The 13228-nt window shown below is 39.9% G+C and overlaps 1 protein-coding gene across 1 annotated transcript in view; it reads right to left on the bottom strand.

Moving 5' to 3' along the window:
* The window catches only part of NDUFA9 (NADH:ubiquinone oxidoreductase subunit A9), a 34156-nt gene extending 21740 nt beyond the window's left edge, over positions 1-12416 (bottom strand). Inside the window, exons 1-4 of the mRNA XM_037847700.1 lie at positions 12321-12416; positions 5578-5748; positions 5134-5231; positions 1002-1093 (exon numbers count right to left, since the gene is read on the bottom strand). Coding sequence (XP_037703628.1) covers positions 1002-1093; positions 5134-5231; positions 5578-5748; positions 12321-12369 — 410 coding nt within the window. The 5' untranslated portion in view covers positions 12370-12416. The remainder of the gene's footprint in view (positions 1-1001; positions 1094-5133; positions 5232-5577; positions 5749-12320) is intronic.
* Between the last annotated feature and the right edge of the window lie 812 nt (positions 12417-13228).

Here is a 13228-nt window from a genome sequence, read left to right on the forward strand (position 1 = left end):
TTCTATGATGAGATGGTTTTCCTAATTGTGCTTGAAATTTGTAACAGTTATAACTTTTAAACAGCACTGATTTAACCCAAAGCCAAAATTAGTGTGTGGTGGTGATATTTTTTGAGGCTTACTATAAGTTAGAAATCCAGCATACAGAATATTGTGTCCTCAAAGAATCCTGAGGTTGAGGCCCTTTAAATAAGTTGGGTGCACTGGCTGGTTGGGGAGTGTATTGGAGAGCTGGAATCACACCCTGCCCCAGGGATTTAGTTTCCTCAGAGGCAGAAAAAAAGAAACTAACAAAATCAGTCATTGACTCAATTCAACAAAATTAACTAAATGCACTGGTACAAAGCACTGTCTGGTCAATATGAATAATAAAAAGTTGAGTAAGACCCTCCCAGTTATCAAAGAACTCATAAAACACTTGATGAGGCAGACATCTGTAAATGAGACTGAGTCAAATTTTAATAAATGTTGTAAGAGGCATGAACAAAGTGTCATGGGACTACAGGACTAAAACATTATTATTTTTTAAACAGTACAAACTAGTATCCATGCCATCTTTGATTAACAATGTGGAGAACACTACGAATAGTGTTTTCATAGGAATAATGAAAACACTATTCATGAAAGAAAAAAACAGGATTCAGCAAAGTACAGTGGACAGGCAAAATCCTACTTCCTAACCCTATCTCAGGTGGATAAACCCAAGCACAGGTCCAACGCCAGTCATTCTGTCAAGGCTATGGCACCAACCTACTCTAACACAACACATACCGGCTTTCTAGGGACAGTACATCACACTGCTGACTCACATCAGACTTACTGCCAACCAAATCCCCTCAAGAGGTCATTGGGTAGGTAAAAGGTTGTCCCATCAACCCTAATTGATGGACTAATTGGCAAAGTCACCACTACAATGTCCGGCATATAGGAAGTGCCCAAGGAAAGTCTGTTGAACCATAAGACAGACTTATTCAAGGAACAACTGAGAGGCAAGGACTTACTTAGTTTCCCATTCTCGCCCAACGAGATTGATGACCACATTGCTGTGCTCCACTGCTCTGCGGATGGAATCTTTGTCTCTTCCATTCCATTCCTGTAACAGCAAGTGGCCAATCAGATAAAAACACAGGGAGAATACCCCGGCACTTGACACTTTCGTAGCTCCCCCAAGCAACTTCAAAATGGGCCCTCTGTTGTAGTCATAATATAGTACCATTTCATAAGGCTCCACTGATTACAACACAATGATTCTAAGGTCTCCAACTCACTTCTGATTTGGACTCCTCTGGAGACAAAGAGGTCAATGTACATTTTACTCAGATAATCAAATGACAGAACTAGAAAAAATGTTCATTTTTAATGGAGCATATCAATTTTTGTCTTCCCATCTGTCCCTATCCCCATGCCAAGTTTGTGGAGGAATACAGTAATCAAGTCTCCTTTCCTGAAATACAGCCTGAAAAACCAAGGATCAATTTGGTAAGTGAACAGCCTTTCCCTTTTTAGCAGTAACCAATTATAGACTACAGATAGGAAGAATATCTCTTAAAGGCTGCTATGAAATTTGGGTAATCTATGACTATCTTCTTATTTCTTTTCAACCCTTTCCTCTTTTATATTCCCAAATCTAGTAATTTCTACTTTTAAAGATATAAAAACAAGACTCAGAAATGACCTGCCTAAAATTTCATGGTGAGCCAATGGCTGATTCTGGTTTAGAACTATGCTTCTAAGCAATCCATAAATCATTCAGGACTTAAATGAGATGGATGACTTTTCTCCAGAATCGTGAATGGGGATTAAAGAACCCCAGTCAAGGGTACAAAATTCTCTATGTTAAAATGGACATTTAATTTTTCTTTTAAGCATTTCATTGGAAGATGAATTTCCTAGAGCCTAAGTTTGTGGATGAGAAAGCATGGTGGGAAGGAGAGAGGGAAGGAGAAGGAAAAGAGAAAGGAAAAGCAAGAGAGAGAACGCATTAAAATGCTTGCACATCACTACCCTCCCCTCTACACGGGACATGACTCCCACGGGTGTAAGTCTCCCTGGCAATGTGGGACATGACTCCTAGGGATGAGCCTGGCTCTGGCAGCATGGAATTGACAATGCCTTCTTCACCAAAAGAGGGAAAAGAAATGAAACAAAGTTTCAGTGGCTTAGAAATTTCAAATAGAGTTAAGACGTCATTCTGGAGGTTACTCTTATGCAAGCTTCAACCAGATACTGCAATTTGTCATATTATGCCAAGCCCCAAACAATAGTACTGGGCTCTATCTAAGACTCTATAAAAGTTTTACCTAGCAAGTTTTTTTCTCAGAAACTTAAAGACCCCAGATATTTCCTTTACCAGATAAGCCCTGAAACCAAGAGGTACCAATCTCTCCAAGAACATCAACCAGTTTCATTTCCCTAGCCCATAATGTTGACACCCCTTTTCAGCATGAAGAAGTTAGAATAAACATTGCCCAGATATCCCTGAAGACTGAAAGATCAAATGAGAGGGAAGAGTTGTAACGGAGAAGTTAGGATTTAACAAATGATATGACTACTGACTCATTATATAGGTATTTCTTTTTAGTGTCTAATGTATTAGAATAGCCAAACAGAAATACCTGAAAATGATGAACAGTAATCTAGTAGCCTTGATCTTTGATAATGATTGTATAACTATACAGCTTTTATCATGTGACCGTGTGATTATAAAAACCCTGGGACTGACAGCCCCTTTATTCAGTATATGAGTAGATGAGTAATAAAACAAAGACATGCAGGGGAAAAAAAAAACACCTGCACAATCTAGAAAAGAGGCAAAAGCTAGAGAAATCAGATGTAAGAACAAACAGATGAAGCCCTCAGCAGACGAAAACAGTAGAAATGATGATGGAGAGTGGGGTACAACACAGTATTGAACAGCGGTTTTGGAGCCAAATAGACAGGAATACAAATTCCAGTTTGCTTTTTACTAACTGCGTACATGTGATCTCTCCAAGTTTCATGTAAAATTAGAAAATGCATCCTACCTCATGGGGTTGCTACGAGGATTAAGTGAGATATACCTAAAATCTGCAGCACAGTAACACAGAGAAAGAACTCAACAAAAAAAAAGCAGCTCTATACATAAAAAGCTTTAAAAAAAAAAAAAAAAAGATGCCAGAGATGGGAGAGGAAAAAACCAATGTGACTCAGAATGGAAGAGCCTAACATTTAACTGCACAAATAGCCCAAGAGTAATGCCTGGAGAGGAGGAAATCAAAAGGAACACAAATTCCTAGCAATAAGGCCTAGGCAGCACAGTCCAGTTAATAATCAAGTGCCTGCTGAGATAGTTTCAAACAGAGACTCAAGTGGGAAAGCAGCACCCCACACCCAAAATGGTCCATTCTTCTCAAAAATAAATGACAATGATATAGAGACTTCCCTGTTATGCCCCTCTCTGTACTTCCCCTTTCATAATAACTTATAATCAAAGTTATGTATATGTTTGGAGTCCATACTCCCTGTAATCTTGTTCATTGAGACATCCTTAGAACTTGGCATTATAGGCACATAGCAGACACTCAACAAACATCTGCGTAAAGAATGGAATAAAAATCATATGGCTCAATTCCAATGATTCCACACTTGCAAGCCAGTAAAAGGTTTCACCTAATCACTTGTGAAATACTTTAATTTGGAAGAGTTGATAAGGTGACTGATAAACTTAAGTCATGAAGAACTAGGAAAATGCTAAGCTCCTGTAACTGCAATATCAAGAAGATATTTGAGAATGAGATGGTGGGGAAAAAAAAATTTAGAAACAATAAATTTCCAAGATAAATATTATGCTTTGCTTGTGAAAATGCAGTAAGGAATAAATGAAAATGTCATTAAAAATAAGTAAAAAAGTAAATGTAGAACAAATAATCTGTACAGAAATAGTATCAGAGATATTAAGGATATTTTCCTTCTTTAAAAGGAGAAAGTAAATGAATGGAAGAGCTCAGTTCCCCATGGGATGTTAAAGCAGGAAAAGTTGGCTAAAAGAACAGTGGACCCAAGCATCAAGGCCCAAGCAAGGTTTCTCAAAAGGATCACTGTAGGCATTATGGGCAGCAAAACTTCTGGTGAAACGGGACTGTCCTATGCACTGTAGGGTATCAGTATCCTTACCCCATAGCCAAGAAACCAGTATGGCTCTCTAATCACTGTGGCAACCAAAAAGGGCCCCATGCATCTTAAATCACTCCCTTGAAGGATTAGAATCCATCCCTCTTCCCTCCACCCCACCCTCCCTGTTTCGCCCCTTGGGGAACTACAGGCCTAAAGGAAGAGCCTGCAGATTAGAGAATAACAGGAAATGCTCAGAAAGAACTGCTCTAAGTTAAGTCTATGCCAAGCAAAGTAAGTTATAAAATATCTTAATTGTATAATAGTGTCCAATGGAAATAATGTGAGGCACATATGTAATTCTGAATTTTCTAGTAGTCATGTTAAAAAGTAAAAAAGAAACAGGTGAAATTCATTTCAATAACATATTCAACCCGATATTTCCAAAATATTATTTCAACATGTAATAAATGAAAAATTGTTAACCATATAGCACACATTATTTTCTTCATATCAAGTCTTTGAAATCCAGTGTATATTTTACACTTGCAGCATAGCTCAGTTCAGACTAGCCACATTTCAAGGGGCCAACAGTCACATGTGTCTAATGGCTGCCGAACTAGACAGCACAGGTCCAGAGCAAGGGTTGGCAACTCATGGCCCACTGGCCAAATCTGGCCTGCAGCCTAATTTCCTAAATAAAGTTTTACTGGAACACAGCCACACCCATTCATTCATGTATCATCTATGGCTGTTTTCAGGCTACGATGGCAGAGGTGAATAATGGTAACAAAGACTCTATGACCCACCAAGCATAAGATATTTTCTATCTGACCCTTCACAGAAAGTGTGCTGACTGCTGGTCTTGAATTTGCCAAAGCATGATATGCAGGAACCTAGCTGAAGGAATGCCATGTGGAGGGAGGATGTCCTTGATCCATTATGGGGTGATATTAATGCTTTATTACATTGCCTTTATTACATTTCTAAAAATGCCCTTAGTTTACATTTGTCAACTCCAACCATGAGTCAAAAGGCTCTTACCAAGAAGATAATCTGACCCAGGTCACCCATGGGACGAAGGTGCATGATGTCATATGTATCACACCGATGAGGTATGATCACCTGTGACCCCATTCGTCCTAAAAAAGGATGAAGTGAAACAAGGATCAACAGCTATGTAATATGGACACATTATATCACAGTGATCTGGCAAATATTTAAATTGCAGTGTGATGTATGTGAATTTATTACATCTAACAAAAAGCTTATTTTGCCATGCTAGAGAAGCCATAACTTTTCAGAGCCCCCCACTGTTGTGGAAAGCATGAGTGTGCTCTTAATGCCACAGCACAGAAAACTTACATGGATCTAAGATAGGAGTAATTCATAACACTGGTAAAATGAAAAGCAACAGCTCATAGCCTCTCATCAGATAATCCTAATAAATGGCAGGGAGGCCCACTAAGCTCAAACAACTTTACTTACCAAGATGGTTGACAACGTATCGGCCCAGGAATCCTGTTGCTCCAAACACAGTGGCCACAATCCCACTGACTGAGCTACGTCCACCTTTCCCATGAGGTATGACAGCATGATGAAGTTGGCGCTGGGGAGGGCCATAAAATGTGGAGGTGGCTAGTGCCGTAAGGCCAGAACCTTAAACAAAACACAGAATTGGCAAATGTTAATAGAAAAGTGACTAGGAATACAAATAACTTCTTTTCCTAGAAACTTGTAACATTATTTGTCACCAGTACTTCAATAACTTGCTAAACGCCAGCAGCAGTAAGAAACAAACTATTTCAAAAAAGAATCCAAAGAACATTGTGCCAGTTTGAATGTACTGTGTCCCCCAAATGCCATTATCTTTGTAGTTTTGTGGGGCAGAAGTTTTTGTGCTGGTTGGATTTGCTTGGAATGTGCCCCACCCAGCTGTGGGTGGTGATTCAGATGGGATGTTCCCATGGAGGTGTGGCCCCACCCATTCAGGGTGGGCCTTGATCGGTGGAGCTATATGAATGAGCTGACTCGGGGGTAGGAAACGGAGTGCAGCTGGGAGTGATGTTTTGAAGAGGAGCAAGCTTGCTAGAGAGGAACGTTCTGGGAGAAAGCCGTTTTGAGGCCGGAGCTTTGGAGCAGACGCCAGCTGCCTTCCCAGCCAACAGAGGTTTTCCGGACGCCATTGGCCATCCTCTGGTGAAGGTACCCAATTGCTGAGGTGTTACCTTGGACACTTTGTGGCCTTAAGACTGTAACTGTGTAGTGAAATAAACCCCCGTTTTACAAAAGCCTATCCATCTCTGGTGTTTTGCATTCTGTAGCATTAGCAAACTAAGACAAACATGAATATAAAAAAATTAGAAAATAAAGTATCTGCCTTCTAGGATACTATTTACCTAGTTAGAATAGTCATATTTTTAAAAAACACATACACAGTTACAAAAAAAAAAGGAGCATAAACCTCTATGGTCAAGGAGATGAGGGAACACAAAGTTAAGGGAGTGATAATAAGTCAGATGGATCTAATCATGAGGAAGGATTCTTCCTGGATAAAGTATTTTAAGAAAAATTTTTAAAGAGGTATAACAGAATAAACAATGTAACACACACCACAATGCAGAAGTGGGAATGAATAAGCCTAGTGCAGGGAACATTAAAAGACTGACCTGGAACAGACTCTAAAACTGATGACTAATGAAAAATAAAGTTGATGATATGGGTTGGAGGCAGAGGATTGTTTATAGAGAACATTAAAAAAAAGGAAGGAAGAAAGAAAAAGACAGCACAGTTCAGCCTTAATACAAAAGAAAACTATAGAAAATTATCCAAAAATGGTAAAAGGAGTGCTTGAGAGAAGATTTTCTGACTTTTAGAAACATAACAAGCCTGTGATTTGTCAAACATTACACTATTTCATTTTCATAGAATCAGTTTCTGGGTACTAGAAGGACCCCTCAAGTTCTACAAATCAGCCCTGATCACCACTTACATCTTCTCTACAGACTGTGTAGAAAGAAATGATCTGGCCTGAGCCTGACACCTCCAGAGTCAGGAAATTCACTACTTCCTGTAGCAGCCCATTCTAACAGTTAGAAGGTTCTACTGCATGGGGAATTAATGGCTCATTCCCAGTAGCTTTTATAACTACTGTTACTCTGGAATAACAAAGAACAAGTCTAATCCCTCTTTCACATTCAAATGCAGCAATTATATTCCCACTAAGTACTCTCTCCTCCAAATTAAACCATCTCTAGTTCCTTCAACTATTCTCCATGTGGCAGAAATGTAAATTTCCTTTCAATACACTCTATTTTTCAGTCCCTTCTAACTTATTAGAGCAGAATTTAAAGCAAGTTAACTTTAATGTAGTAAGTAGAAAACAACTAAAGGGTTTAAAGTGCTGAACTGCTTTTCTGTTTCAATCAACAAAACTTGCAGTTTAGTTTTGGGGCTTTGTAAACTTCAAGAAACCTGAAAGAGACAAATAGGAATTGCTCTAGAAAATGGTGCTTTCTTTTCTGGAGATGACTTTCCAGTGGCACTCTGTCCAGAAGCCGTTCTTTACCTCTATCTCACAGTCTGGAACTGGACAAACAGTCTAGCTCACTGAATAGTGACAAAAATCACAGACCAGTCAGACTAGACACATAATAACAGCTAAAAGCTCTTACCACGTCAGGTGTTGTTCTACATGCTTAATAGATATTATCTTATTTAATACTATCTTTATTCCTACTTTACCGATGAGGGAATTAAGGCTCAGAGAAGTCAGGTAACAGACCCAAAGTCATACAGTTAGTGAGTGGAAGAATCGGATTTCAACTCAGGCCAAGTGATTCTATTCTGCACTCTTATTGATGACACAATATTGCCTCTCATGGACATCTGTGACAAATGGCAAAGTAAATGACCATATGATCAGTGTAATAAGAACAGCTAATGAGAAAAAGATGTGCAATTATTGGCACTTCGTCCTGGTAACCATGGTAAAGGCTTTTTTAAAACTGATTGGCCTAATTATTCACAATAGCCAGAATATGCAAGGAACCCAAGTATCCGTCAACTGAGGAATGGATAAACAAAATGTGGTATATACACACAATGGAATATTATTCAGCCATGAAAAGGAATGAAGTTCTGAGGCATGCTACAACATGAATAAACCTTGAAGACATCTAGTGAAATAGCTAGACACAAAAGGAAAAAATACTGTATGATTTCACTTACATGAAATAACGAGAACATGCACATTCATAGAGATAGAAAGTAGATTATAGGTTACCAGGGAAAGGGGGGGGCAGGAGGTTGGGAATGGGGAGGTACTGTTCAATGGGTAGTTTCTGTTTAGGGTAATGCAAAAGTTTTAGTAATGGATGGTGGTGATAGTAGCACAATTTTGTGAATATATTTAATAACACTGAACTGTATGCTTGAAAATGATTAAAATGGAAAATTTTATGTTGTATATATGTTACCACAATAAAAATTTTTTAAAAACCTGATTGGCCTAATACCTGTCCATAGAAAACTGTTGGCCTAAGTAAAGTATGGAAAGTAACCTAAAAGAAAAGAAATACAAGAACAAAGTGCACTAAAAGAGGCATCGTGAGCACAGTCTTAAAAACAGCAGCATGACATATGATTTGTGTTAGTCATAAGTGAAAGAAAACAGGAAGAGAGCACAGAAACATGGACCCAGAATTAAACTGGAACAACACCTGCATATCCATATGCAATTCGTTGAAAAGTCAAACTAATTGTCTGTAATTGCTCCATCATAATTCTAAATTTATTCAAGATTTCATTCAACAAATAAGTATTTATTGAGCACCTACTAAATGTCAGACACTATTCTCATTACTGGTGATAGAGCAATAAACAAAACAAAATCCCTGGCTTTAGCGGGTGTTTGGGATTGAATCATGTCCCTCACACATGGCGTGTTCAGGTCCCACCTCCCGGTCCTGTGGGTGTGAACCAATTTGTAAATACCACCTCTGAAGATGTTATTAGTGAATAAGTGCCCAAACTGAATGAGGGTGGGTCTTAATCCAACATGGCTGAAGTACTCATAAGCAGAAGAAATTGCAAGGAGAAAGAGAAAGTCATGAGAAGCAAGAAGCTAGAAGTCAGTGGAACCCAGAGAAGAAAGGAAAAGACACTGCCATGTGACAGAAAAGCCAAGGACCAAGGATGGTTGGCAGCCAGCCCCAGAACACCATAGTCTTCGGGGAAAAAGCATCACCTTGCTTACACCTCGATTTTGGACTTCTCTTAGCCTCAATACCACGAGCCAATAAACTCCTGTTGTTCAAACCAACCCACTGTATGGTATTTGACCTGACAGCTGAGAAAATAATACAAAGGGTTTATATTCTATTGGGTAAGAAAACAATGAGTAAACAAATAAGTAAAATAATTTTCGTATGGTGAAAAGGCTATGAAGAAATTAACACAGGGCAAGGGGAGGGAGAGAGACCTGGCAGGATGGCAGGATGCTAGTTTAGATTTAGTGGGCCAGGGGTCAGGGAAGGTCTCACTGAGGTAACATTTGAGAAAATCCCTGAAAACAAAAATGGAGGAACAGCATTCAAATCAGAGGAAACAGCAAGCTCTAAAACTCGAAGATAGGAATCAGCCTGGCATATTTAAGGAAGAAAAAGATCACACTGTCTATTACAGAGGGAGCAGGGGGAAAATGATAGGCAGTAAGTCAGAAAGACAGGCAGAGGCCAGCCCATGTAAGATATTCATAGGCCATGGTATATGATGTGGATTTTACCCCAAGAGTAATGGGAAGCCCCTGGAGAGTTTTAAGCAGAAGAGTGACATGATCTGATTTACATTTTAAAAAACTCATTCTGGTTCCTGGGTGAATAGAGAGCACAGAGGAAAAAAAATATAAGCAGAGTAACCACAAGAGCCTAATTCAAAGTTAATGCATAGAGGCTCAGGCAATGGCGGCAATAGTACAAACCGAGAAAGTGGGAGAGTCTGCATGTATTCTGAAGATAGGCCAATCAGATTCGTTGATATGCTGGATGTAGATGACAAGGAAAAAGAAGGAATTAAGGATACCTAAGAAGTTGGGTAAATGTAATTACATTAACTGAGATGGAACATTTGGGGTGGTGGGGACGGGGGGAGGTGAGGGGACACAACTGGTTTAATAGAGAAAAATAATTTTAAAATTTTGTTAACGGATGGATAGCCCATGTAGTGTGGTGGATGTGAAAATCTCAAACTTAGGAGAAAGGCTGGCTACCCAGCTGTAATGAGAAGATCACTCGAAGAATAAGTGTAGAAAAAGAAGGGAGGAGAGCTGAGGTCACAGCCCTGGGAAGATATCAGTAAGAGAAGAGCCAGTGAATGAGATTGAAAAGGAGTCCAGAGAGGTAGAAGGAAGAAAAAAAAAAGAAAATGGTATGCCAGAAGCCAAATGATGAAGTATTATGAGAATGAAACAGCTAACTCTGTCAAATGTTGCTGACAAGTGAGGTAGGATGAGGGCAGAGGACCCTAGGATCCGATAAAGTGTAGGCTGTAGGTGGCCTTAACAAGAGCAATTTTAGTGGAGTAGTGGTAATGAAAGCCTGACTGGAATAGGCAAGAGTGTGGTGAGGGGAGAAAGTGGTAAGGGAAAGGTAGATTATTCGTTTGAGGAGGTAAGATATTTATATGCTGATGGAAATGACCAAGTACAAGGGATTTATGAGTCATGGGGAGGGTATGAGGAGGTAAGAAAGGATGGGAAATAGTCTTTTCACTTTCAACTATACACAATAATTTTACACAGTTTTGTTCTATAGTGTTTGATTATGTTACATATTAGATTTGGCTCTCTGGAGTTTACATACTAGATTTTCCAAGATGCAATAAAGCAGTGGTTATGAGCAAAGGCTCTGGGATCAGTTAAAAAGAGTTGAATTAAAGGAACGAACCTATGAAATATCTAGAACTATAGTTAGTAGATGCAGGTACTCAGTAAATAGCAATGATTTTTATTCAAAATCTACATTGTGTCTTACCAATGTAATAGTTTACAAAGAACCAGCAAATGCCTTTGTAAAGAAGTCATGGCTACAAAACCAACCACTATAAATAATATGTACCAAGCACCATTCCAGTGATATGTAGGAATTCTATCCAAGATGGAAAACCAAAAAGGAAGGATTCTCTGAATACTTTTGATTTTCACTTCAGGCTGAACATCAGAACTACCTGTGATTTTTTTTAAATTAAGGTGTAAAGAAACAATCTCAAAAAATTTTATTCATTAACTCTGTAATGGGTCCCCATTTGTATTTTTTATAAAGTTCTAAGGATAATTTCAACATGCAGCAGATTTTGAGAGCAAATGATATTCTGAAATGACTAAAATACACTATGGAGAAATACACTTTTAAGAGTTGACTAGGGTTTGTAGGTTTCTAAGAGGGGCAGAAAACAAAGGAATGGCAATGAAGTGTAAATGAATTCCTAATTTCCTTTTTTTCTAGCTTCCTAGTGAGTGGAAGAACTAATACATACATTCAATTTGAGGATCATGAGAGCAGATCCAATCAGGAGAGAAATTAAATGATGTTGACAAATCCTAAAATATCTTTCACCCCTTCTCTTTATTTCTGTCAAGCTCTTGCTTCTTTCTTCCCTCTCTCCCTCAGTCCCCAGTCTCCTCGTAATATACTCTACGTGTGTAGGAATGCTTTGGGTTAACAAGGTGTTTCTATAAAAATTACTTCATTTAATCTCAGAAACTCTGACGTTGAAATATTAGTTTCCACCACGACAGGACGAATTAGAGGTAGAAATCGATTGAGGGTTGAAAAGCCAATCCTTGAAGAATTTTTGACTTCCCTCACTTTCAGAGTCATCCTTCACTTTCCTCTTTACCCCACCCCCCAAAATATTTCTTATAACCCCCAATTCTTGCAGCCCTGTCAAAAACTCTGATTCTCTCGATCCTTTACCTGCCCTCCCCCTTTTCTCCTCTTCGCTTCTCGCTGCTCACGCTCTTTCAAAGCGAACCTCTTGCGAAGAGCACAATTTAAAACTATAGCAGGGGAAGGAGAAAGGATAGGGGAAATTGGACAGAGGCAGCGCCGGACCTAGAAAAACCGGGGTGCCCAGGAAGTCAGCATGACCGCTGCAGCACAGCGCCACTCCCTTAACTTTACATCCCCATCTCGGAATCCCGATCAGGGACCGCCATTCCCGGTGCCACTTACGTGACATTGGCAGAGCCCAGATAACCCGGGGATGAACGGCGGCCGCCATCTTCTCCCACAATTCCCCATGGCCGGCGCTGCAGCCGGCTACGGCTACTAAGCTGGGCCAAAATTCATCTACCATTTCTGTCTGCGCAGGCGCTGCCCGAGAAATGAAGGCGTGGCTGAGACTAGGGTATCGTTAAGAGACTAGGAGAACAGAGGAGATAGAAAGAGAGGAAAAGTGATGGAGCAGGGAAAGAATAGAAATAAAAAAGGATTCTTGAGGTTGGGATCTCAGGCCTGGAGTGGCCGTAAGCATTATCTCATTTTGCCAATGGGGAACCTAAAGTTCAGAGTCTACCAGTGACACTCAAGGTCATACAAAATGGCAAAACCTGAAATGGAGAAGCTCAGTTTTTTCGACTCTCTGCGGTGCACCCTGAAAACTTCAGATAGGGCAGCGTTTGGTGAGACTGGGGGAAGGAGGAGACGTGGCCCCTGCAATCGGGGGCTTCTTTAGGGAGAAAACCCGGGCCCAGAGGAGGGAAAGGTTGTAAAAGAAAGGGTGGAGAAGAGAAATAGAAATGAGGACGTAGAAATAAATGCCCAATGCACGTCAAGCCCCCCAAGCACGTGCCGCCCTCAGAGTCTTTGCTCTTGCTGTTCTCCGGGAATGCTTGCTCAAATGACCGCACCAGCTCATCCCTGTTCAAAGGTGACTTCCTCGGAGAAGATTTTTCTGGCCACCCTATCCCTGGTGGTCATCGTTCCACCTGTAATATAGCTTTTTTTAATTATGTAGTTGTTTATCAAAGCACCATCTGACATCCCATATCCAGGGGCTCTTAACCTGGAGTCTGTGATCCCTGATTGGTGAAGTCTGTGACCCTTCTGAAATGTTTTGCAAAACTGTGTGGCCATGTGTC

This window comes from Choloepus didactylus, chromosome 8 (genome assembly GCF_015220235.1).
Source record: "Choloepus didactylus isolate mChoDid1 chromosome 8, mChoDid1.pri, whole genome shotgun sequence".
Taxonomy (NCBI): domain Eukaryota; kingdom Metazoa; phylum Chordata; class Mammalia; order Pilosa; family Megalonychidae; genus Choloepus; species Choloepus didactylus.